Here is a 27,116-nt window from a genome sequence, read left to right as displayed (position 1 = left end):
ACAAAGGAACAATCGAAGAATGGCTATGATCCAGCTAACAATATATGAAAGGTTTTAGAAGCAGATTTTCTCTCTTTTTTTTTTAATAAAGAATTAGGATAGGTGGAAGTCCACTAAATAATGCAATGAAATAATACCTAACCCAGCCTGATATATCAACACAAACACACAATCATTGAGTTGACTTCTTTTATTAGTGAATAATGACCTTAAGAGCTTGTTTTTGTGGATAGGTATAATGAAAAAGTTGATTTACTTTCTCATTGATCAATTTATTTATATTTTCATATTTTTTAAAATAAATAAATTATTTTTCTATGGATAGTATTTATTTATGAAATAGAAAAAAATCTTATTCACTTAGGAGGCATTTGGAGATCCAATTGGGATCACTATGGTAATTTAAGATCATCGGTAATTCAAATCTTAAGGTGATCTAATCCCTAGTGATCTAAGATCACTATGTTTAGTTGACCATAGCGCAGTGATTAAAGTTCTCCAGATATATGTAAAAAATTTATTTGGTATGCTATGAGAATTCAAAATCACTGATCATATAATATCAAAAATACCTATGACATATCTCAGATGGAAAGGAAAAAAATGATAGAGGAGAGACTGAAGGAGAGAAAAACATCATATTACTATTATTGGATTGAGAAAATAAAATCACTGCTTTGCAATGAAGCTTTGGGAGTTGGAATTGAAGATTGGAGCAGAGAAAATTTAAAAAAAAATATTGAATAATTTTTTTTTTAATCACTATAGCGAGAAAAAAAAAATTCCTTCTTTTTTTTCATAGAGATGATGCCACAGCTACCCACCTAGCGTGCGTAAATAACATCGCATGCACGCATGAAAAAATATCATGATAAAAATAAATAGATTTTCTCTTTCAAAAAATCTCTCGTATTTTAATATAAGATCACCATGCTTGAGTGATATTGAAAATCCATCCTCAAGAGTGGATTTTCTATCACTGCGTTGGACGGTGATTTAAGGAGTGGAGGTGATTTAAAATCACTTCCACATAGGATCACCATTATATAACCATACACAGTGATCTCATCATCTCCACCTACATCACCCTTGATGTTGGGTGGATTACTCCATACCAAACGCCCCCTAAGGGGTGGCTAAATCATTTTTCTATCAATCGAGTAAATAATCTCTTTAATTCATTTCTAATATATCCTTAACCTTATATATAATAATAATAATCTTATATAATATAATATATTATATTATTATATAATAATATTTATATAATGTATTATAATATTATAATAAATTATTATAATATAATATTATATACTATATTATTATAATAATATAATATATTTTATATATAATAATATAATATAATATATTAAATTATTATATTATATATAATAATATTTATATAATAAAAGATATTATGCAAAATATAGATTGATTTTAGTAATTTATTTAGAAAACTAGTAATACAAAAGAACATGAATAACAAATTTTCAAGCTATTTTTTAATATATAAGAAAATATAAATAAATTATTTTTATCTAAATATTATTTAAAAAATATTTATTTAAAAAATATAGATTCTTCGATAATTTTTTTTTTATCCTCAAAGAAATGGATCAGAAGAAAAAAAAAAAAAAAAGACCAGATTGCCTCATCTACATTCACGTTAAGTAGGGTAGCACGTGTAGACCGAGCTCAAATTTGGCGTCTTACCTAACATAGTCTAGTCAATTCATTGGCTGCTTATATTTTCTTGCTGACCTACCGTAAAATATAAATGAGTATTCCTAATTCCTAATAATATAGTAGATGATGAACAATTGAACGCGTTTATTTCGGCTCATTCGGTTGGCCCATTCAAGAGGAGAAGGTGTGGACTTGGTGGGCCAAATGCGTGAGATTCATACCTTGCTCTCAGAAAAAAAGAAAAACGTGCAAGCTTACACAGCAGAAGATCCAACAGATTAGTTCACATGTACTGAATCTACTTATAAAAATATTAAATCATAAAAACCTTCCAAATGGGAGGCACATAGGTCTTTGCAATCATTACGGCTTGGCCAATCTTATTTTTATAGAATTAGTCGGTGTCACATTCTTCTGCCACACCCAACCCCTACCAACCCTTTATGTCTCCAAAATTAAACAACCAGCAGTGCAATTTCATTTGTGTCTTTTTTTTTTTTTAATTTTTGAGAATAAATAGGAAGATGATGGGAAGGTTGCGGCATGGTGACATCCACCTACAGGGAGCATGCCAGGTGGGGCCCAATTGACAACCAGCCAGCTGGCGAGTCGGAGCCAATACAGCCAAGCCGCGTTGGAGCCTGTTCTGGCTTGGTGGGGCCCGGCGTGGTTGGTGTGTTAGTGTTCCCGGATCCAACCGCGGGTCCCACGCAGCCGGGGGTCGCTGTCGGCCACCGACTCCCGAATGGGGGCCTGCTGCTGGATCCTACGGACGAGATCGCGCAGCCCACGGAACCGTGGGCGGTCAGATCTGGATCTCACTCGGGAACGGCAGTCCAAAGCGCGTCGTTTGGGTGCCAGTCGCCTATAAATAGGATGCTCCTCCTCTTCGACTCCCGTGTCCACCCGGAGTCCCAGGACAAAGCGGTTGAGAAGCTTGGGGTTGCTTTGGTGCCTATCTTCTTCTCGTATCTTACAACAAAGGTGCGATCTCGTTGTTTCTCTTTTCTTTAGGTCTTGAGGTCTCGTTGTTTCTCTTTTTCTTTAGGTCTTGGAGAATGAGTGCTGTTTTTCGGGAACTTTATTGAGTTTTGTTCTCTTTTCTACTGGATCAGGGACGACTCGATGGCTTTTTTTTTTTTTTTTTTTTTTTTGGGGTGGGGGGGACTAATTTTTTTGATTTTTTTTTCCCACTTGAAATGGCTGGATCTGGTGCATTTAGCTGTTTTTAGTGCTTCTCTGGTTTCTTGGCGCTTTCTTGTGCATTTTTCCTTGAAATTCTGTTTAGTTGCTTCCAGTTTATCGTTGTCCGGAAATGGCTGGATTTGGATTGTTTCTTGTTATATTAGGTCACCAGAGCTTTTCTTGATTCACGCGAAATGATTTGATAGCTCCTCTCTTGTGGTTTTGGTTCCGTTGGTTCTAATTTTTGATCATTGTTGTTTAGATTTGTCTAGATTTCGTGGAAAGATTGTGTATTTTCGACGTCTGATATCATGATTGTGCTGTCTAACATGGTTAGGTCGTTTGGATTTGGGTGAATTTGTGGATTTTGGTGTTTGATCAGTCTGAAGGATTGTGGGCATAATTCCTAATTTTGCTTGACGTGGTTCTGTCCCACTTTCACGTAATTATAAGTTATCAGATCCGTCTTTGCAATTTATGGTGTTCGATAGAATGTTTATTGTTGAAATTTTTAGATGTGAGAGCTGCTTGCAAGTTGTAATATGCTTTTGATGCTTGTCCATTATTTCAGCAAACTTGAGGTGGAGCAAGTCTTATGCTTGATTTGTTCCAATCGGATCTGCCCACTGCGTAGATGCACATGCCTTTATTCGATTCATTCTAAAGAATCTTTGTATCCGTTTTATTGTTAATTACTCTTCACATTTATGCTTATCACTTCTGTTTGCTTTTTGTTACCTTTTAGCTGCTAGATCTGCCCAATCTTCCACTGTAACCTGTTGCTTTTAAATTTGCACCTATTTCTTGCTTGCCCTCTGAAAGGTTAGAGACTCTTCCGACCTAGATTTGCTATCTACTTTAAAAAATATACATTATGACTTCCCATATTATGTGATTCTGATTCCTGATTTTATAGATTCTTCTGGAATTCCTTGTGCTTCTCTTAATTATTTGCTTTCTGCCCCACTAATCTTCTAGTGGAAGCAGCTTTGTTAAAAGGTCATATCGGGTTTATACTCTGCTTTATTCCTCCATCTCTTGGTGAATGGACTACTTGCTTAGAATCATTCTAGACTTCCGTCATATGCACTCATTCCTGCATGTGAAGCACAATTTTAGTCTAAATTGGGTTGGAGTGTGTTAGATAAATGTCCAAGGTTCACCAATACCGGCTACCGAAGGATGTGATTAAAATTACAATGAGTTAAAAGTAGATGCAGTAGTATTCATATGTTTCTTGTCCAAAATGTAATTTTGTGGTCTATTTTATCAATGATAACAGAAGTATGCTAGATGGGGCCGTTAGCATTCGAGTGATTAATTATGTCCCCGGATTCTAATATGATCTTTTAATTTGCTGTTCTGTTGCAGATGGCCAACACCGACACCTTCCTTTTCACCTCTGAATCTGTGAACGAGGGACACCCTGACAAGCTCTGCGACCAGATCTCAGATGCTGTGCTTGATGCCTGCCTAGAACAGGATCCCGACAGCAAGGTTGCTTGTGAGACCTGTACCAAGACGAACATGGTCATGGTCTTTGGAGAGATCACCACCAAGGCAAATGTCGACTATGAGAAGATCGTCCGCGACACCTGCCGCGGTATTGGGTTCACTTCCGATGATGTTGGCCTTGATGCCGATCACTGCAAGGTGCTTGTCAACATTGAGCAGCAGTCTCCTGACATTGCCCAGGGTGTTCATGGCCATTTCACCAAGCGCCCTGAGGAGATTGGTGCTGGTGATCAGGGTCACATGTTTGGTTATGCAACCGATGAGACCCCAGAGTTGATGCCCCTCAGCCATGTCCTCGCCACCAAGCTTGGCGCCCGCCTCACTGAGGTCCGCAAGAATGGCACCTGCCCGTGGCTGAGGCCTGATGGCAAGACCCAGGTGACCGTTGAGTACCGCAATGACCATGGCGCCATGGTCCCTATCCGAGTCCACACCGTCCTCATCTCGACCCAGCATGATGAGACTGTTACCAATGATGAGATTGCTGCTGACCTCAAGGAGCATGTCATCAAGCCCGTCATCCCTGAGCAATACCTTGATGAGAAGACCATCTTCCACCTCAATCCATCTGGTCGTTTTGTCATCGGTGGACCTCATGGTGATGCAGGGCTCACCGGGCGCAAGATCATCATTGATACCTATGGTGGCTGGGGAGCCCATGGTGGTGGTGCCTTTTCTGGCAAGGATCCCACAAAGGTCGACCGGAGTGGTGCCTACATCGCGAGGCAGGCAGCCAAGAGCATCGTTGCCAATGGGCTTGCTCGCCGTTGCATTGTGCAGGTATCTTATGCCATTGGTGTGCCAGAGCCTCTGTCAGTGTTTGTGGATACCTATGGCACAGGCAAGATTCCCGACAAGGAGATCCTGAAGATTGTGAAGGAGAATTTTGATTTCAGGCCTGGAATGATCATCATCAACCTTGACCTGAAGAGGGGTGGAAACGGCAGGTTCCTGAAGACAGCAGCTTACGGGCATTTCGGCAGGGATGACACCGACTTCACCTGGGAGGTGGTGAAGCCCCTCAAGGGGGAGAAACCCGCTGCCTAAACAAAACGAGTTTATGGACATCCGCATGATCGCAACCATTGCATTTTAGCTTGCTACTGTCATCGCTCTTCTGGTCTTAATCTTCAAAATGATGCTTCTTTCTAATTACCCCTTTTCGTTTAATTTGTCTCACCCATTTATTATGGTTTGTAATAACTTTGTTGTTTGGTCCCAAGCTTGCTGAAAGAAGAGTTTGTGGAGGGGTATGCCAGAGCTGTTTGGGGACGTATGTAATAGCCGAGTATCAAGTTAATAGTGAAACGATATATCCTCTTGCCTCATACAATCATCCCTCTCTATTTGCCACCATCAGCTCAGCATTGAGGTTTTCTTAATGCACAAAATAAACTGTTGTAATCCGGTGCCGGATCTATTGAACCAAATGATTAACTTTGTTTCAAGTTCTATAAGGAACAAGCCTGCAAATATGTTTTTCTCGTCTTACCAAGAGAAGATTTTACCGGGGGTGGTTAAAAAGAAAAGTTATTTGCCACTGTAGTGGCAGCCCAGTGGTAATGGGCTTGAACTCCCCTCCAGCAGCTGAGGTTCGAGTCTCAAGTAAATACCAAAGTGAAATGATTCGAGGTAATCACTGTTGACGGTCTTGGCACAGAGAAAGTTGGGAGTTGTTATCTGTTACGTTAGTAACTACGGTGGCACGGGTGATGACATACTCATCGAATGGTGGTACGGATGGGGACATACTCATCGAATGGTAAGTGGTAAGAAAGAGTTGTGCCCCAGATTGTCATGTTGACGAGAGATTCCTTGCATTTCGGCCATAATCATTAGGGCTGAAAATGGGCTCTGACTGGCCCGATGGGTTTCGGGTCGGTCCGACTGCGGGTCAAGTCCGAATAAAATCAGATCGGATTTGGACTCAAAAATCTAGTCCATTGCATTTTCGGATCAGGCTTGGGCGTACCGTAGGCCCGAGCCCGAGACCAACTGTAGTCCGATTACAAGTTACTTCTTCTTAATCGTCCATTCTGTAACTCCGTTCTTCGTTTCCTTCAGATGACGTTTCCAGACCCACGGCCCTCCTCACTGGCTCCGACTTACACCGCGTCAGGACCAGGGGCTGCGATCCCTCCTCTCCCCCCTCCCCTCCATCTCTCAAGCTCCCATTGCTCAAGTTCCTCCCCTCCTCCTCATCATCTCCCACTTCCATCTTCTTCTCTGCTAGAGAAGACTTCAATTCTGATGGCGGAAGCGAAGAGATAGAGATCGGGAACTGGTTGGTAGCCAAGGACGATGCCCAGTTGTGCGGAGTCGATCGGCATCTCATCAGCAGCAGCGCGTTCTTCGGCGGCATCGTAGTCGCCGACAAAACAAAAACCCTAGTCTCATCCTCCTCCTCGTTTTTCAATTTCTCTTCATCGTCGTCATCGTTCTTATATTTTTCTTGATCCGATTCAAAAACTCCTACCATTTCAATTGGTGGCTTCATGAGATTTGCCTCCTTCTCGATTTATCTTCTCTGCTGGTCCCTCCGGCTTTTTCCAGATCGGAGGCTAAACTCCCACTGCCGCCACCACAACCACCCGCCTGAGTCTTTTCTCCAGCCAGCGAACATGCCGCAAAGCAGCGGCCTCTGGAGGCACCGGCAATGCTCCACTGCCGTCGGCACCAGACGACAGCGGAGGACGAAGTGGAAGAGGAGAGGGAGAGGGGGTGTTTGGGTAACAAAACCCTCACCCCGTGACAAGTAGTATCGGAACCGGGTTGGCTAAGTCGATGGTCGACATTATGCTTGATGTTAGCTTCTGATACGTATGGTATCAAGTTGCATATTTTGATTACAGATACGGGGTATCTAAAGTGATGTAAATTTGAAGTCTAAGTTCAGAGGAACTGAATGTCTGAGTTTGTTATGGGTGTCAATGACTCAGAGTGGGGGAGCATGTTGCAGGACAATGTGCTCAGTGGAGGATAAAAGCAGAGGTTGGTGTTGGATTTTGTAGCAGTTTGGTTCTGAGGAGGAGTCAGTGTGGTGTGGATGATGGATTGTGGAGAAAGGATCAAGGATATCAAGACCGTGGATCTCTGACTTGAAGAACCATATCTACAGTTACTGTAGTGGAAATTTGGCTGTGGTGACTAATGATCAAGTAGTGGCTTAGACGTCGACAGCTTGAGTGGGGGAGAATTGTCAGGGACTTATCCGCAGACATGTCGCAGGGGGTGCCGGCATGGACGTGGCACGGTGCTGCGAAGGATTTGGCTTGGCAAAAATTGCCATACGTGGGATCGGGCCAGCTCCAATGATTTTGGGGCGCACTCAGGCCTGGGCTCAGGTCGGGCTCGGACCAGAATATTTACATATTCATCGAGCCTAAACACGGCCTGAAGCCCGAAACTAATGTTTGGGCTGGGCTCGGGTGGAGATAGGGCCCGGCCAGTTCCACCCCAAATAATCATGCGGTCTGCGGGGAATCTGATTTGAGGGTACATTTTTGTGGACTGTTGCTGTTTAATTTGCTGTCAAGCATATCATGGTGCCATAAATTTTTGGTCCATGCCCAGGGCTGCTATGCGTCTCCTTCATGCCTCATGTTATGGTTGCAGGTGCTTTTCGCGTGATTCTAATGTTTTTATACTTAACCCTTTAGCATCACTTTTATTTCTTATTACATGTAACTAGTTGGTAACCCTTTCTGGTAGATCAAGAGAGCTTCCAGCTTCAATATCTTGAAGGTTGTAAGGACATCATGCCTGTTTTTCCTGGGGGGAAGAAAATAAAAAGAACTTTCCTGTCTTCCTGCAGTGATGACAGAGATTGTACGTTAATCTCATCTTTTATATCTTTTTAGATTTTTCATATTTTTCGGCGTCTGGAGTCCTGGACGTAAGAGAAGAGGAGTCAGTGACAATGATGGTTGCTTCATTCTCCCTGATTGGAGAGGGAAAAACTTGGAAAGAAAAAGAAAACCGGAGCCATGTCGTGCGAGATCCTGCTGCGATTTGTGGTCTGTTACCAGCGTTTTCAGGCAAAGGCAAAGCGAAGCACCTAAAAGCGTCTCACATGCCCGTTCGAGGTCCACATACGGTAGCTGAACAAGCTTCTGTCTTTATAAAAAGAGCGTGGGCTACCGAGTCCTGCCAACGTGACAATATTTTCTTGTTAGTTGTTGAAAAGCTTTGGAACGATCCACTAACTTTTCATTGGTCGATGTGTTCTCTAAGTAGTTTGGATTACTAAAGAATAGAGAAACCAAGTCATCTAGTCAGATATTTTATGGTTTATGTACTAATTATTCACAAACAAATTTGAGGAAAACTATTGTGTCAAATATGAATCAAAAGCTCACTTTTTTCTTTACAATGTGCCTCTAGCAATTAATTATTTACTCATGAAAGCCCTAAAGCCACTTGATCTACACATCCAACAATTTATTAGTGCTCGTAATAGATCTAAGAGCAACTGAACAGCTCACATCTAGCCCTGATCAAGTGTGGACCTTTTCTAGCTTGAGTTTTAGGCTTGAAATTAATTTTAAGCCTGGCTGGAATGACCAGCTTATTAAGGCTTAGCTCAGCTGGGCTTGGACGTGATGGAAATTTAACAAGTAGAGAAACCAAGTAAAATATGTGAAAGATGCAGCGAACAAATCAAACACAGAAACACCAAGATTTACGTGGAAAACCTCCTCAATATAAGAAGTAAAAACCACGGTCCGACACCCACAACTTCCACTATAATCAAATAATGGGAATACACAAGATTCCTCTATAGTTATCAACAACCAGAGGCATACATCAACTTCTCAATACAATAAATCATCAAGAATTAATATTCTTGACAGCCACAAACATCTAATGATGCAACAAGTGAAGTTGAAAAGATATTATCAAAAAATAGAAGAATTCTGAAGAAAACGGCAAGCAGAAACCAAAGAAAAAGGACTCCAATTTTGATCTCCACCGTCCAGATTGAAGAACCAGGTGTCGAGAATGTGTAGACCAAATTTCAGTTTGATCCAACAGTGAACAAATTTTCGATGACCACTTTTGCGAAGGCTGCACAAATAAATCTGAAAAAGGAACGATCTTTCTTTTTGCCGTCTAATGTTTCTGATCTTCAAAACCTCTTTTTCTATGTGGGTGCTCTCCAAAATTACCTTTTTTAAACACTAGGATTTCTTTTGGAGCAAAATAAAAATGAGTCATCAATATGGGTTTTGACCCATATAGGCTTTGGGCCATTCTCCACATAGGAGAGACCCAACCCAACAGGGCGCTCAGAAGTTAGAGAATAAAACTCCACATGTGTTGGTCAGGTGGATGGATCGTGCCGACACTGCCTCTGCAGCATTGAGTCCTAGCCCTTTTCCGTTAATTAAAATCTTCAGATTCTTAGCAAAGTTGGTCTGTGGGGATCTAAGATTGGGCTTTCTCCTCTATTGTTGTATCCTCTTCGTTCAAACTAAAAATCTGGATATTGAATTTTAACCACCTTTTATCGAAGGAAGATAGTATGTAAAGTTAAAAGAAAAAATTATCTATAGGTCCCTCGATGAATTCGAAATTACTTTTAAGTTTCTAAATTTTTTAAGTTGAATAAAAAGTCCCCAAAATGCTAAAGAGTTATTTCTGTGTAACCAAAGTACATACCTATATATAACCTGAATATGAACGTGCATAACCAGATATTGAAACTAAGTAACCTGGATGATCTGGAAATAAATCTGTGTAATCTGAATATAGACCTGTGTAACCAATCTGTGCAGACGGTAGGGACTTAGAAATAATTTCTTAGCATTTCAAAAATTTTTTATTCAACTTAAAAAATTTTGAGACTTAAAAATAATTTAAGATCCATCTACCGACCTATAAATAATTTTTCTTAAATTTAATTTATGTCACATGCCATTGCCTTAAAACAATGCATAACCGGTAACACCCATAAAACAAAGGGCTACCCCCAAGATAAACTTGCTTATTGTATTTTTTTTTTTTTCTATATTAGTTTTCCTGCTGTTTTACCACTCATGCAGCAGTTCATTGAATTCATATATTAGGTATGCATGTCAGCCGAGGGAAGAGGCAAGGTGGAAGAAAGAGGAATTGAGGAGGCATTTGGTCCCATAATTCCAAAGTTAGGCGTCTAAACCTTTTGGATGGATCTTCTTGGCTTGAAATTCTTGTTATTGTGGCATCTGTCAGGCTCTCAGATCTATCCTGCTTCGCTCTTCTCAAACTTCTCTTATAAGAGACATTAAGTATAACTTGTGGAATTAGATTACCTCGACTGCTTCCATAAACTGAAACACGGAAGACAATTGAACTGTTGGTGCTAGGGATGGACCGCTGTTGGCCTCACTTTCCTGAGAAAGACAAAGATCAGCAACTATTTGTCAAATGTAGTTGATATTTAATCTATTTTGTTTTTTAACTTGCAAATAAATTGATAAATACCCAATTGCTCACCAACTAAACGTAAAATTTTAGGGCTAAACCTAAAACTTTAGGGTGCGTTTGGTTAGTTATTAAAAAATATTTTTTAATTTTTTAATTTTTAAAAAATAAAAAAATCAAAAAATAATATTTGATAACATTATAAAAAATTAAAAATTAAAATCAAAATAATCAAAATAATTACTTTATATATGCAAAGCAAAAATTTTTTACTTTCTAAAATTTACTTTTCTATTTTTTTTTTTTTTTTACTTTCTTATATCTAAAACGTCAAATCAATGAGTAAAGAGCCTGAACCCTTCTCCCTCGTCGAGCTCTTTACCTTTTCATTCTTTTTTTCTCTCTTTTCAAACCCTTCTTCCTCGTCGAACTCTTCATCCGCCATCTCCAAACGTTGCTTTTTGCTTTATAACATTTTAGTTACCAAACATATTTTTTACTTTTTTTTTTTATTTTTTACTCAATAATAAAAAAAATAAAAAATATTTTTTTAAAATCAAAAATCAAAGTATAACCAAACGTACCCTTAGCTCTATAATAGTTTAATAAGCATCACATGAAGAATTACGAGGTTTGATGGCATACGAGTTACCAAGTTTGCCCGCTATGAAGGTACGATGGCATTTTGAAAGAAAACAAAATTGCAATCCCGGTAGCCTGCATGTGTACACGTTAAGTAGTTTCGGGATTCATGTTTGATCCCTGCCAGGGGAAGCGTGCTAATTTGGGATGGAAGCCTCTGCTGGACCTTAGTGCAACATGGATGGACTCAACTGGAAGAAAGCCACGTAAAAGAATAACATAGCTCTGATAGGTAATATAATAAAACTAAGGATATTAAAGTTTTGTACCATAAACGTAAAACTTCAATTCCAAACATAACACGTCATAAAAATCATAATTGCAAGGGCTTGGAGAAACCACATTGCATGTCTGATAATGAGCTATAAGGATCATGCTGATGTAACTCATTTTAAGGGAACTAATATCATGAACTCACCAAGCTGTCTACCGATGAAGAAACCGAGACACCAGCGGAAACATCAGCACGTTTCCCCATTCATTGGCTCCCAGAGAAAAATACAGTGAAATGGCTTGGGAAAGTAATATGGTCCAGAGGAATCATGCTAGCTATCGAATTGTTCAACTTCGCCAGGTGGATAATTTCAGATTCCAGGGGCTTGTGTAATCATGGCGATTTAGATATGGTCGATGTAGTAGAATCAGTATCCCTGATGTCTGCACTTCTGTGATGACTAGCCTCCAGGAGAGTTCATACGTTTGGCAAGAACTTCTGAAGTCACCTGCTTCACATTTTCCAATAGCCATATGCTTCAGATTTGGAAATGAACCATTCCAGAGGGAAGAAAGTAGCATCTCATCATCATCTATATACATTGTTAGCTTCCCAACGGATGGAAAAGTTGATGGCAGTGCTTTCAGTTTTGGGCGTTTCTCTATAAAAAAAAACTCAGCAATGACGAAAAATTTCTAGCCCATCAACTGCCAACCATTCTGCTTAATCTGGCAGCAGAGGAAAAATTTCTGCCCATCAACTGCCAACCAATCTGCTAGATCCGGCAGCAATGACTACTCCAGCAACTCCAACATGGCAAAGTGCATCATTGTTGCTGTAGAATTCCGAGCACAAGCACTTAACAGCAGAAAGCATAATGAGTTTTAGGACTTCGAGATGAGGGAGCTGCTCGAGTGCTAGAAGATGCTCACATCTAACAAGTTCAAGCTAGATCTCGTATGTGAAAAGCATTAATTCTACCACTTCTTTGTTTCACTAAGGCTTGTAGAATGGGCTTGTGGATACTCTTGTAGTTGCTGGGATATGTTTTCAATTTGCCAGGGCTACTAGATGCTATGCACATTGACCAACACTAACAAGCTCTCATGGATCTCTAGCTTCATATCTAGATAGAATATCTTGGTTCTATTTATATCTAGTTGGGATAAGTTTCTTTATATGCAGGTTATGAATTAGTTATATTCACTTAAAACATGTTTTCCTTTATATTAAGTGTCGTGGATGGATGGTGTCATGGAAAGTCGATAAAATGGCAGAGAAACAACTCATCAACAAACAAATTTTAGCATTCTGATTCAGTTTTGGGATAAATCTCTTTACATGTACGTAGTTGTATTTGTTTACATTCAGGTTATAATGAATTATACCTGATCTAATCGAGTTAAACCATTTTTTGCTTGTAGTCTAATCATTCATTCATTCATACATACATATATAAAAAGGTGAGTGAATCCCAGCAAGTCATTATCATTGTAAAGGATGCATGATTAAATTACTCACATCACAACTACATGGTAGATTTTTTGTTTTTTTCCCAGTGGGGGAATCAGGCCCCAACATTGCAATCTAAGAAAACAATCGACAACAGAATCAGCGAAGGTCAAATTAGAAAGCTGAGGAAAGTTTTAAGTCTAAACATGGCGAGAAAGTCAGCTGCCTGATTTGCTTCACAAAAATTGTGGACAATTCCAACAAGGTTGCGCCAGCTCTCTTGATGTTCCTGAGAAAGGAATGTTGAGCCTTGCTTGCAACATTAATCCAGCACGCAAGAGTGAATGAATCCCCTTCAAGCACTACACTGTGAGCTCCCAACTCCATGATGGCTGCTTTTTGAGTTCAACCATGCAGCATTTAGCATGGAAACCGGAACAGAGTATGTACTGAGAGGAAATCTGCAACACAAGCTATATCTCAATACTATCCATAAACAACAGTATCCACTTTCATTATCAACGCAAGAAAAACCATGGTACACAAGTGATATATATATATATATATATATATATATATATATATAGAGAGAGAGAGAGAGAGAGAGAGAGAGAGAGAGAGAGAGAGTAGTATCCATGTGACAAGTGAAAACACTTTGCCTCGTCTAAAACAAATGTCCATGATGTAAACAAATAACATTTTGGGCTAAAATAATTGTCGGTGCCAGTGAATAAATATCCTTGCAGTTGATAAATCACAAAAAATTTAAAAATTCAATATGGCAGGTAATTTTACCTTTTCAAGTGCTGGTAAGTTGGGATCAAACCCTGGTCCTCATAGGCAAAGCTGTCCAGAATGTTAATATCGGGAAGAAAAACCAAGTCCTGCCTTTCCATAAGTTAGTCTTTTGATTTCCATTAATTACAATATCATGAGCACATAATCCAGAGAACTTATGCATGATGTCCCTATGACTCCTGAAAATTTAATAGCCGAAGTGTTACTCGGAAGGAATGATTGATTTCCATTGGCTCTGTCCTCAAAAATCATCATTTACTATAACTGGCTCTTCTGCATTTAGCATAAGTATTAAATATGAAAGTACAATCAGCATCTAGGTTGATAGGCATTTTACAAAAACATCATCAAATATGATATAAAATGCTTATTCAATTATATTACTTCCTAAACATTAAAGAGATTTAAAAAAATCTGTTACCAATTTCACTGCATAGGACCTGGGGAATTTATTAATTTTTGATAAAGCACTGTCAAAAAACTGAAAAAGACATGCCTGAAGCTAAAATTAGAAACTCCACAAAACCCTGCAGTAGCTTTCTTTCTGAAACACCTAATGGAATTATGAATACCAACTTATTTTGCTTCAAATTAAGCCAACACTTAGAGCTTGTAACACCCAACCCTTTTGGGCCTTGGACCAAGCCCATATAAAAGCCCGAAGCCCATACCAAAAAAAAAAGGAAATGGGAAGAAGACTCCCGATGGGAGTCTTCTTCTCTGATGAATCCCCGACGGAAAAGAGTTCTAGGATCCTTAAAACTCTAGGACCCTCTATAAATAAGACTCCCCTCTCCCTCACGAGCCTCCACCGGCGACCGTTGAGCTCAGTTCCTCCCCTTTTTCCCTTGGAACCCGCGGCACCCTCTTCTTGTGTTTGTTGGAAATCGGAGGTCGAAGAGGCCACCGGAGTTCAGGTAAGGTTCAATCTTTTTTTCTCTGCCTCTTTTATTTCTTCCCATGATTTTAGACTCCTCGCCGATTGTCGGGATCGCCAGAAATTCCATGAATCATGAAACTCCTGTTCGGCTAGGCCACCTTCCTTTCTTTTTCGACTACCAGCGCCGCCGATTGCGGCGTCTCACCCCTAAGATAGGACCCTTGTCCCTTTATATCTCTTCTCTGAAAGTATTGACCGCCGATGACCAGCCAATGACCGAAAAATAAAAGAAAAAGCGGCGATCCCTTGTTTTTCCGATCTCTTCTTGATTTCTCGCCGGCCGAACCTTGTTGCCGGCAATCTTTGGCTCCACCGTCGCCTCCACCTGTTGCCGGACATCCGACCATGCCTCCGCCCTTCGCCGGAGCCGAGCCATTGAGCCCCCTTGGTCCGTCCTCTGTTCGGTCGGGAAAAGAAAGAAGAAAAGAAAGAAGAAGAAGAAGAAAAGAAAAGGAAAAGAAAAAGAAAAAAAATAAAGGGAAAAAAAAAGAGGAAAAAAAGAAAAAGAAAAAAAAAGAGAGAATTTTCTCTCTCTCCTCTCTCTCCCTCTTTTTTTCTCTCTCCTCTCTCTACCTTTGTCTCTAGATTCTCTCTCTACTTTCTCTCTAAAATTTCTCTCTGTAGGGTTTGTTTACTCTCTCTCTTTCTCTAACTGCATTACGGATCCTAGGGCAAACTTGAGATGAAAATATGATGACCTGAGAGTGCTTCGAAATTTGTGCAGTAGATTGGATCCCAACCCGATCCTTATTTGAAATTTATAACATCGATCATGGTTAATTTATATTGAGTCACCCTGATATGACCACTGATAATCTCGATCATGATTGCTTTATTTGAAGGGTACGAAGATTCTCTCTCTATTTTCTCTCTCTAGAATTTTCTTTCTCTTCATGAATTTTCTATCTCTAGAAGTCTTGTGGACCAATGGAGGGTCCAGATACTTAAACAAATTTCAATTTTGGATAATCTTAGGAGAAGTCCTAGATTTGTGTTATCAGGATCGATTATCGGTAATTTTCTCCATATATGATTTTTATATTTGATCAGGATCATGAAGAGATATGATTGTCTGCATAAGATATCGAGTGGAATATCTTATTAGAGAAATTCATAAATCAAAGAAGAACATTGATTTCTGTGTTTGGATCAGTCACCAGTAAAGGTAAGAATCCTTGTACATGATCACCATTATATATATGTTATTTTATCATGGATCTTGCATCATTGGTTTTGCATCGTTGGATTTGAGATCGATGAATTTGCTATATCCAAGACACCATTATTTGCTTATATGATTTTGAGCATGAGTATGTTATGTCAATATATATGTATCAGAGATTGATGGCATGATTATATGGATACGATATATCTAAATTGATCATAATGTAAGTCGAAATTGATTTGATGAAATCAACACATAATGATTAAATGAAAAAGAGAGATATGGTATGGACTAGCCTTATCACGTGGAACAGTCCGTCAGGAGCTTATGCCTGAGATAGCTCGCCAGGAGCTTATGTCTGGAACAACCCCCACTAGCTTGTAGGTGGATCAGCCGGCCAGGAGCTCATGCTTGGGACAGCCTTCCAGGAGCTTATGCTTGGGACAGCCTCTCACAGGCTTTCGTACATGGGACAGCCGGCCAGAAGTTCATCCTGAGATAGCCTTGAAAGGTTTTTAAATAAAAATTGATTCGGATGATGACTGAGGTATAGACTTGGTTAGTCCAAAGCCAGAAAGAAAAGGTTAAAAATCATGTGATTATGAAAAGAGAAATGAAAGAGAAGACATGAAACAATCGTTGAACAAAAGTATTTCACCCATTAACATATGATGATGCATCTCTTTTGACAAGACAGATAATTTATAGATGTTTGCGTTATTTCGGATATTGAATATGAGATTTTATATTTTATTGCTTATTCTTATTTTCATATTATATTATTATATCAGTGTGATATGGAAATTCTTACTGGACTGTAAAGCTCACACCCCTTCATCTTTGTTTTTCTTTTCAGAGTTACAGGATGCTCATGATTGGCTGTGATATGGATTTGCAAGTGAGCAGATGTATAGATAGACTATCATAATACCTGATCAGAGGATTGAAGAAATTTAATTTGTAATTATGTAAATTTTACTAGTTATTATTGAAATTAAATATTATTATGGATGTTGAGGTTGTAATGAAATATTTTTGGCCTTGCATATTCTTTAAGACTTGCTCTAAGGAATGTGCGGCCATTACGTATCCGACCCGGATGTTGGGTTCGGGGCGTGACAGAATGGTATCAGAGCTTAGGTTATGATCATTGAGGATTATGATATAAGTAATTAGGATGTGATAGAATGGTATCAGAGCTTAGGTTTAAGATCATTAGAGATTATGAAGTGATATCAAAACTTTATGTAAATCAATAAGATGTGACCGAATGATATCAGAGCTCAGGTTATGATAATTTGAAGACTATGATATAAGTGATTAGGATATGATAGAATGATACCAGATCTCAGGTTTAAGATCACTAGGGATTATGACATAAGTGATATCAAAACTCTAGGATTATAATCAATAGAGTATGATAGATCATATCAGAATTTAAGATTATGATTATTAAGGATGTGATAGAATGATATTAGAGTTTAGGTTATGATCACTAGAGAATATGACTTAAGTGGTATTGATCTTAAGGTTATAATTATTCAAGATTGTGACTTTAGTGATATTTAAAGTTAGGTTATAATCATAAGGAATATGATAGACATAAAAGAAAAGATTCAATATTTGAATTTCGAATCAATAGATACTATGATGAAATTTATGCATAAGTAGCATATGATGTCTATAATAGAATTAATGAGTTATATCTTAGATTCTAATTAGTAGGGTTGACCTAAGTATGAGAAGTGTTGATCTTAGAATGAAGAGGGAGATATTGATGTGTTGTATTGAGTGTATTCGATGATTTTTGGAATGCTAAACTTATATGGTTGAAGATCATGATAACTTTTCTAATTTCGATGATAATTGTCTGAGCATTATAAGTTTTGGACTTATCTAAAGGAAGTTAATTAAGATATGATCTAAGAAAGAATTGTATCATATGAGAGAGAAATATTTTTGAGTATTGAATCTATAACATAATCATATATGAAACTCGAATTTAGATGAAAAATATACTTGAATTTTATTATGAGAATATAAGATACATATCTTGGTAAAATCTTTGGTTATTCAAAATATCATATTTGGATGTGATTGTTTTGATCTTTTAAATTGCATTGAATTTCAAGTCAAAAATTTGCTTTTCTAAGTAGATCTAAGGAATTTTAATGATTTGAATAAGAAAATGATTTTGTTAGAGTATAATATATAGATTATGATGAAATCTGTAATAATTTGTATTTTCATCTTTGGATTAGATTTCTTTTTTTCTTGTGATTATTGAAGATTGTGGACTGTAATTCAAGTCAGAATTCAGATTTCTGAGTTGAACTAAGATATTTTGTTATTGTTAAATTTTGAATAACTTATATAAGGGACAAAAATTTGTATGGATTTATCTATTGATGCTAAGGGTTGTAACGAAGGGAGCTTTACAAGAAATAACTAAGTTGATTCTATTTACAAAGATGTTGACTTGAGTTCTTCTAGTTTGTTCAAGTTGGAGTTAATTCTTTTACAAAGAAAAGTTGGTTTGGAAGTTGTCTAAATGATTGTAAGGTAAATCTAAGGTTAACTCGAATTAATTTCAGATATGTTGGATTTTTGAGGAGTGATGAAGCTTATACAATGATTTTAAACATAGGAAGTTGATCAAGATTTAATTTTAATGTGCTATACCCAAGGAGCAATAAAGATAAAGAAACTTAAAATTTTGCTCTAAATTTTATATGAAATTTGAAAGTTGGATCTACCTTTGATTGATCTAACATACAAAGATATTCTTATCTTTGGATAAACCTATATAATTTGATAAATTAATATAAGAGTGCGCAGCAAAAGCGTGGTGGATTAAATTGATTAAAAATATTAATTTCTTGATTCAAAAGATATTATGATGGAATACATTAGTTGCAAATAGAGAAGAATTTTATGGATAATGAAGGGATGCTATAGATTTTGACCTAATCTAATCATAGTCGGACAATTTTTGCCAGTAGGATTGTTTCATTGCAGATAATGCCAAAAAAAAATCCAAAAATATCTCAAATATATTGTTAATAGCTTGATAGTTCTGTTATTAGTCCAAAATGTTACGGTTCTTCAAAAAATTGAGAAATCAATAAGAAGGGATGAGTTTGAAATTTTAAATAATTTTGTTATAACAAGATCATGAGAAATAAATAATATGTAAGACATTATCGAAAACATGAGAATAACATGATGAATGTAAATTTTTTAGAATATATCTCAAACGACGTAACTTAATTTCGAGGACGAAATTATTTGAAGGGGGGAGAATGTAACACCCGACCCTTTTGGGCCTTGGACCAAGCCCATATAAAAGCCCAAAGCCCATACCAAAAAAAAAAAAAAGGAAATGGGAAGAAGACTCCCGGACGGAAAAGAGTTCTAGGATCCTTAAAACTCTAGGGCCCTCTATAAATAAGACTCCCCTCTCCCTCATGAGCCTCCACCGGCGACCATTGAGCTCAGTTCCTCCCCTTTTTCCCTTGGAAGCTGCGGCACCCTCTTCTTGTGTTCGTCGGAAATCGGAGGTCGAAGAGGCCACCGGAGTTCAGGTGAGGGTTCAATCTTTCTTCCTCTCCCTCTTTTCTTTCTTCCCATGGTTTTAGACTTCTCGCCGGCCGTCGGGATCGTCGGAAATTCCATGAATCATGAAATTCCTGTTCGGTCGGATCACCTTCCTTTCTTTTTCGGCCACCAACGCCACCGATTGCGGCATCTCACCCCTAGGATAGGACCCACGGGTCACCTTTATCTCTCTTCTCTGAAGGTATTGGCCGCCCTTCGCCGGAGCCGAGCCACCGAGCCCCCTCGGTCCGTCCTCTGTTCGGTCGGGAAGAGAAAGAAGAAAAGAAAGAAGAAGAAGAAGAAAAGAAAAGGAAAAAGAAAAAAAAAATAATAAAGGGAAAAGAAAAAAAGAAAAAGAAAAAGAAGAATGAGAGAATTTTCTCTCTCCTCTCTCTCCCTACTTTTTTCTCTCTCCTCTCTCTACCTTTCTCTCTCTAATTTCTCTCTCTAGATTCTCTCTCTACTTTCTCTCTAAGATTTCTCTCTCTAGGATCTTTTTACTGTCTCTTTCTCTCTCTAACTGCATCATGGATCCTAGGGCAAACTTGAGATAAAAATATGACCTGAGAGTGCTTCAAATTTGTGTAGTAGATTGGATCCCAACCCGATCCTTATTCGAAATTTATAACATCGATCATGGTTAATCTATATTGAGTCACCCTGATATGACCACTGATGATCTCGATCATGATTGCTTTATCTGAAGGGTACGAAAATTCTCTCTTCATTTTCTCTCTCTAAAATTTTCTCTCTTCATGGATTTTCTATCTCTAGAAGTCTTGTGGACCAATGGAGGGTCCAGATACTTAGACAAATCCCGATTTTGGATAATCTTAGGAGACGTCCTAGATTTGTGTTATCAGAATCGATTATCAGTAATTTTTTTTATATATGATTTTTATATTTGATCAGAGTCATAAAGAGATGATTGTCTGCATAAGATATCGAGTGGAATATCTTATTAGAAAAATTCATAAATCAAAGAAGAACATTTATTTTTGTATTTAGATCAGTCACTGGTAAAGGTAAGAATCCCTGTACATGATCACCATTATATATATGCTATTTTACCGTTGATCTTGCATCGTTGGTTTTGCATCGTTGGATTTGAGATCGATGAATTTGCTATATCCGAGATACCATTATTTGCTTATGTGATTTTGAGCATGAGTATGTTATATCAATATATGTATATCAGAGATTAATGACATGATTATATGGATACGACATATCTAAATTGATCATAATATAAGTCTGAATTGATTTGATGAAATCAACACATAATGATTAAATGAAAAGGAGAGATGGTATAGACTAGCCTTGTCATGTGGAACAGCTCGCCAAGAGCTTATACCTGGGACAGCCCCCACTGGCTTATAGGTGGATCAGCCGGCCAGGAGCTTATGTCTGGGACAGCCTCTCACGGGCTTTCATACGTGGGACAGCCGACCAGGAGCTCATCCTGGGACAGTCTTAAAAGGCTTTTAAGTGAAAATTGATTCGGATGATGACTGAGCTATAGACTTGGTTAGTCCAGAACCAGAAAAAAAAGGTTAAAAATTATGTAATTATGAAAAGAGAATTGAAAGAGAAGACATGAAACAATCGTTGAACAAAATATTTCATCCATTTTCTTTTGACAAGACAGATAATTTATAGATGTTTGCATTATTCTGAATATTGAACATGGAATTTTATGTTTTATTGCTTATTCTTATTTTCAGATTATATTATTATATCAGTGTGATATGAGAATTCTTACTGGACTGTAAAGCTCACACCTCTTCATCTTTTTTTTTTTCTCAGAGTTACAGGATACTCATGATTGGCTGTGATATGGATTTGCGGATGAGCAGATGTATAGATAGTGTCATGATACCTGATCAGAGGATTGAAGGAATTTAATTTATAATTATGCAAATTTTACTAGTTATTACTGAAATTAGATATTATGGATGTTGAGATTGTAATGAAATATTTTTGGCTTTGCATATTCTTTAGGGTTGCTCTAAGGAGTGTGCGGCCATCACATATCCGATCCAGATGTTGGGTTCGGGGCGTGACAAAGCTAAAATCAATAAGGTGACATACAGTCAAATCAATGTAACCCAAACCGACTCATATATGAAGACCTAGCAAATGACTCACTTTCTTGCTTTAAGATATATGCAAAAAGCTTAACAAATTTCTATATTATTTGCAAAAGTTTAGCTTGCCTGGTGGAAATGAGTGTGGATCAAACTCTGATACTTGAATTTGCAGCCATTTGAGCTAGCAAACACATTTTGGATTGTGCAACAGCCATTATGCAGACACTGAGATAAAAAAAAAAAAAAAAAAGTCAATTATTAATTATTCCTTCAAACTAAGTTTACAGTTTTATATATGACACTAGCCTTAAAGCTAACATAAACTCATTGTTGACCATCTAAAGTAACTCTTCTGACCCTTGGATACTGTTGGCATGTATCTATCATTTAACAATTGTAACTGAATACATGCTTTAGCTCCAAAGACTCATGATCATGCCACTATGGAACACATTCCTATCATGCTTAAGTTGGATAATGCAAACTGCATGCACATATGAATGGCTTTGGTTTGTAATTTAAATAAGAGATGCTAACTTACATATCCTTGATGCAGTGCAAGACTTGCACTTCCAGGACCAGAAAGAAGCACAGTGATCTCAACAGTTCCCATTGCCTCTGGAAACACCAAATTCTCAATTTAAATCCAATTTCCCCTCCCTCAACCTGGCAGCACAACTTCTCACAAGGAGTTGAGGCTAGCTATTGTAGCCTATAATTGAAGATCCATCAAGTCAAGAACCTGAACAAATAGAAGTGTTAGAAGAAGCTTTCTTGTGAAGATTCTGATGAATTATTCCCACAATAAAACTCAAGTTGGCAAAGTTCCATTAGAATTTACAGAATTATATGCATGCAAATGCGGGCCTCCAAGATGGTGACAGCCAAAAGCTTTAGTTGCTATAACACCAGAAGCTGCTTCCATCCTGTGCCCAGGCATAAGAACCTGAGCTGCCTCTGAACAGAGCATCAATTGAATGTATCATTAACTTCCTCATTGATGCAAAAGCTTAAGAACAGCATAACAGAGAAAAAGTTCCAAAATCTTAAGGGCAGCATAACAGAGAAATTTCCCACTAATCTAACCCATGACAGCAATGAAATATTCAATATATATGAGGATACGAAAGCTAGCTACATTTTAGCCTGGTTGTAGCTATGAGCTTCCAGATTCACACCCCCTTTACAGGTGCAGCTTTTTCACAATGATTTCCTTTTCTCCATCAGAAAAACAAACTTCATTTCTAATTTTTCCATATCATAAATAAATTACAGGGACCAAAGAGAGCCTAATGGTCCATGTTCATGCCTACTCACTATATGGGCTCCAGGCAAGCAAGTTCACTACTGGTTGAAAGATTAGCAGTCTCGTGCCTGACTGATTATTCATGCCAAATGTTAAATAGTATGTGAAACCATAAAATCAACAGAGCCACCAGAAAAAAAGCATTCTTCAACTTTCAAGACAAAACTAAACTGTGTGATAAGATGCCATGCTTGGCTTGCAAGGGCCAACGAGAAGCACACTGTTTGAAGAGCATTGGCACAATGTTGGTAACTTGGTATCATCCTTACAATTCATACAGCACAAATAAAAAGTTCCTAGCAGATATAAATTGTCATAGGAAAAAAATTTAAAAGAAGAATGTATGCAGAACAGGCAAAGGATTTTGCTAGACTACAAGAAAGAAAAGATTATCTAGAAAACTTGAGCAAGAAAAGAGGAAATTTTAATAGCAATGAGTACTTACTCAAGACAAGGTCTGATATTAAGTCTTAATGACTTTTGAACCTAGAATCCCTAATTGTCAGGATAAATACTAAGCCAAGCCAAAGTAGCAGAGCCAAAAAGATATAGACAAGGCAAGAGGGAGAATTGATAAGGAAAATTAGTAGAAAACAACTGGAACAGAGTTGCATAGTTGGCAGCACTTCATGTATCCACATGTATTTTACGTCATATTCATTGAGTTCATATTACCAGATCCAAAAACAATCCTCTGTTACAATGAACTTGTCATCAAGAATATGGAAGGCAGTTAATAACCTGCACCAGTGTGGAAGATTTACAGATTTGTGGGGATCTTGCGATGTCTGAGGGTCTTGGAGCTTTATCAAATTCTAAGTACTTCTAGAACAATTTCATACGTTCCAGTGGTTCCTTGTTATTTTGGGTATTGTAGGCAACAAAGATGGAACATTATGTTTGTAGTCCCAAGTCAGACTTGCACGGAACAGTAGCAGAGTGATAGTGACAACAGCAAAACAATGTCAGGCAATCATAACAGTCTTAGTCAAAATTGTTTACATTAGTGCATTTATTTTCAATCATCCTTAAGACATAAAGGGTGATGACCCTCTGAATCTGCAAGACATAGCCTCTCTTATTGGGCATGTGCATGACAAAATGATTGATTAAAAGTGGGTATTCATAGTTTTAAAGCCAAAAAAAGAGTGCTGGCAGACTCAGTAGTCAGTAGTATGACAAGGAACCAGAAAGAAAATGACATAACGAAATAGAGTAGCTGAGGCTATGAACCAATGGTACAAACACAGTAAATTTAACAAGAATTAATATAGGAAGAGCAGAACAGTCATGAAAATCAGCATATTTTGATAATTGGGGTATAGTTGACAGCATGGCTTTAGGTGATCCTATTTGGCAGCAAGCTGTAAGCATGCTGGACTTCTTGGTGATCTGCCAAAGCTACACCTCCATTTAAATTCATATCAAACCAGTGAAGCCACTGATCATTTGAGATGAGGGGATCAACTAAGGTCCAATGTGGACCTAGTAGTATTAATCGTCCACTTCAGTTTTAATTTTACCTAATGTGAGTTATTTCATATTCTAAGAATATACTTATGCTCAAGTTCGGTGCATTTCAAGTCTTGCAAGATCATGCTTAAATGGAAATTCTTATTTTGCAGTACTCCACAAGAAGCAATCGAGAAACATCTGTTAGCAATATAGCTAAGGCAGCAAAACATTATTTACCATCACAGAGGATCAATGTGGCCTCAGTCATCGAAGTTACAACATTGTAATGCAATATGAACAACTCTGTCTACCCAGAACAAAAACAGGAGATGATAATATCCCTATATATCATGTTGTGGATTATAACATCCAGCTGCATCTACTGGAAATACAGATGCATTATGTGTATTGAAGTGTAAAAGAAATCAGATGCAAGAGACACAGACTGACATATGAAAGTAAGACCAGGATTATTAAATAAAAATCTACCATCAAAATCCATACACTGAACATATGCAAGGAGAAACAAATGAAATAAAAATAAATAAGTGTAGCAGGATACTGTGTTGCTACCAAGGCCAAGCTTGTTCAATTTGCAAGGAAGTCCCAAACGATAGTCTAACAGAAGAGTCATATTTCTAACCGGAAGAAGCTTAGATACACCGACTGAATCAAAAAACTGAGCATGAATCATATGAACAAAGTAGAAACTAAATTATTCACTCGTATCAAATACAGTTTAGCCAAAAAAAGTTATTTTTAGCTTTCCATGGAGAAATATAATGATTGTAACATACATTTCTGTACCTACTTAAAACCAAAAGGAACTGATCTTCGTAGATAGCCATTGTGGCACACCAACAAGATTTCAAGCCATTAACCACTCATGCTTAGAATGCAATGCATTGAATGGCTTCAAATATAAGGCTTAACATAATCAAACATTTAACAAGACGGCACCATATTTATTGAGATATGTGGGACCAAATTATGTTAACAATACAGCTAACTACATAAGACTTGCATAGACCTAATTAATGTAATCCATGCATAGTTAATGTAACCCATGCTATGCATGGATTGGATCGAAAATCAAGTTGGGTGCATGCTTAGCAAACAAGTCATATCATAAATTTCAGACATGTGAAGCTAGCAATAGACATAGTTTCCAGCTTTTACAGACACTCCAAAAGCTTAGTAAACTATGTTACAACCAAATCTTACTTTCGCAAATGAAGGACAACTGGGATCGTTCTCTGAGCCTCAAATTTGCAGCTACTCAAGGCTGCACCAGCGGAAAATTCAGGAGGTCTTCCTTTCCAGAATTCAGACACTGGACTTTCAGTTATATCCACAGCAGGGGCATAAGTTTTCATGCATCCCTCATGCATATTATTTCAACTTGAATCCTGAAAATTAATCAGGCAAGATTTTAGTTGGGAAGGAAAGAAACAGCTAGATTACTCTTAAATTGAATTGCTTCTTTGCATCTATCCCAAGAACAAAATATAAGATAAAGATCAAAAACTATAATTAAAAGTAAAAATAGATCAACAAGAATTAAGCTGATTTAAAACTACGTTCCTGGATTACAGAATGCATTTTAAAGAACATTTCCATCATATTTCATCACAGAAGACCAAGAAGCATGAACAACATAATGCACAATAGCCAAATGATACAATAACATATAATGCTTGGGTAACTTTGAAAATTTCCCTTGTTACTTTTGAAATCTTCTTAAAGAAGCATGCCAAGTGCAAAAGCAACTGAATACATAAATGCCCTTAGAATAGTTTATCAATGAAATTTTGCATAAAAAAGAGCTCAAGAATTGTGTGGTAAAAGAAGCAATAGGATAACAAAATAAACGTCAAAACATTAGCAAGCCCTTAACCCTTATATATTGTTCATAGATCTGAATAACCTTTTTTTTTTTAACATTCTGAGAGCCAAGAGCTAAGCTCAACAAAACAATACTGACAAAAAAAAAAAAAAAAAACAGGAAGATACATGTCATAGTTCAAGCAAAGTGGAGGGAAAAGCAGACCCTTTGTATCTCTAGAAAGGGTACTCAAGACTAGTGATCTTACAAACATCAAATGATGTCACAGTTGATTCTCACCAATATAAATCATAAAAACCTCTCACAACAACTCACTCAATAAATATAGGTTTTTAAGTAATAAAAAAATGGAAATATTTTGTCCTCTAGGGATTGATTCTAGGAAAGGATAAGAGAAGGAATTAAATATGTACAAAAAGATATGCAATATTTCAGAAAGCAAACAATCCCAGATGATACTTGTTGATGCATATGAAGTATAAAATAGTTGCACTTTATTATTGATAAAGCGCTTACACATTGTGAATGACTCAAGTTAAAGAACATATATATGAACATAACATACATGTTACACTAGAATACAAAAGAAACTGATACATCCATCAACAATCATGGAATGCCCAAATAATTATGATGGAATCTGCCAGCAAAATAAGAATATTATAGAGATTTTAAAAAAAAAATTAAGAAAGACCAAGGCAAAATGCTCTTAGGTATCTAACTAACTGAGTATATTGTTGCAGATGAACTGCAAAAACAACATCTAGCATTTAGACAAACAATGAAAAACCACATGTGAAGATTGTTCAAATACACATGA

General features: G+C 37.5%; 2 protein-coding genes and 1 pseudogene across 6 annotated transcripts; 1 reads left to right on the top strand and 2 right to left on the bottom strand.

Moving 5' to 3' along the window:
* The first annotated feature begins 2,512 nt into the window (after positions 1-2,512).
* Positions 2,513-5,719, top strand: LOC105044935 (S-adenosylmethionine synthase). The gene is made up of 2 exons (XM_010923038.3): positions 2,513-2,670; positions 4,243-5,719. The coding sequence occupies exons 1-2, from the start codon at positions 2,563-2,565 to the stop codon at positions 5,431-5,433; spliced, it is 1,299 nt and encodes a 432-aa protein (XP_010921340.2). The 5' UTR covers positions 2,513-2,562; the 3' UTR covers positions 5,434-5,719.
* On the bottom strand, positions 5,542-11,911 carry LOC140857936 (uncharacterized; annotated as a pseudogene).
* Positions 11,912-13,132: 1,221 nt separating this feature from the next.
* On the bottom strand, positions 13,133-25,856 carry LOC140858083 (uncharacterized). 5 transcript variants are annotated; one of them, XR_012141381.1, is made up of 6 exons: positions 25,675-25,856; positions 22,531-22,646; positions 22,231-22,431; positions 21,816-21,914; positions 13,895-14,170; positions 13,133-13,560 (listed from the first exon to the last, which is right to left on the bottom strand). XR_012141381.1 is itself a non-coding variant. In XM_073257580.1 (6 exons), the coding sequence occupies exons 3-6, from the start codon at positions 22,300-22,302 to the stop codon at positions 13,455-13,457; spliced, it is 366 nt and encodes a 121-aa protein (XP_073113681.1). In that variant the 5' UTR covers positions 22,303-22,431; positions 22,531-22,646; positions 25,675-25,856; the 3' UTR covers positions 13,133-13,454. The 5 variants fall into 5 exon arrangements, 2 of the variants coding, with proteins under 2 accessions (XP_073113681.1, XP_073113682.1); XR_012141382.1 differs by having other exon boundaries at positions 13,895-14,076; XM_073257580.1 differs by having other exon boundaries at positions 13,895-13,983.
* Positions 25,857-27,116: the final 1,260 nt, after the last annotated feature.

This window comes from Elaeis guineensis, chromosome 5, assembly GCF_000442705.2.
Source record: "Elaeis guineensis isolate ETL-2024a chromosome 5, EG11, whole genome shotgun sequence".
Taxonomy (NCBI): Eukaryota; Viridiplantae; Streptophyta; class Magnoliopsida; order Arecales; family Arecaceae; genus Elaeis; species Elaeis guineensis.
Note: the sequence above shows the minus strand (reverse complement) of the source record. Positions and strands in the feature narration are given on the sequence as shown.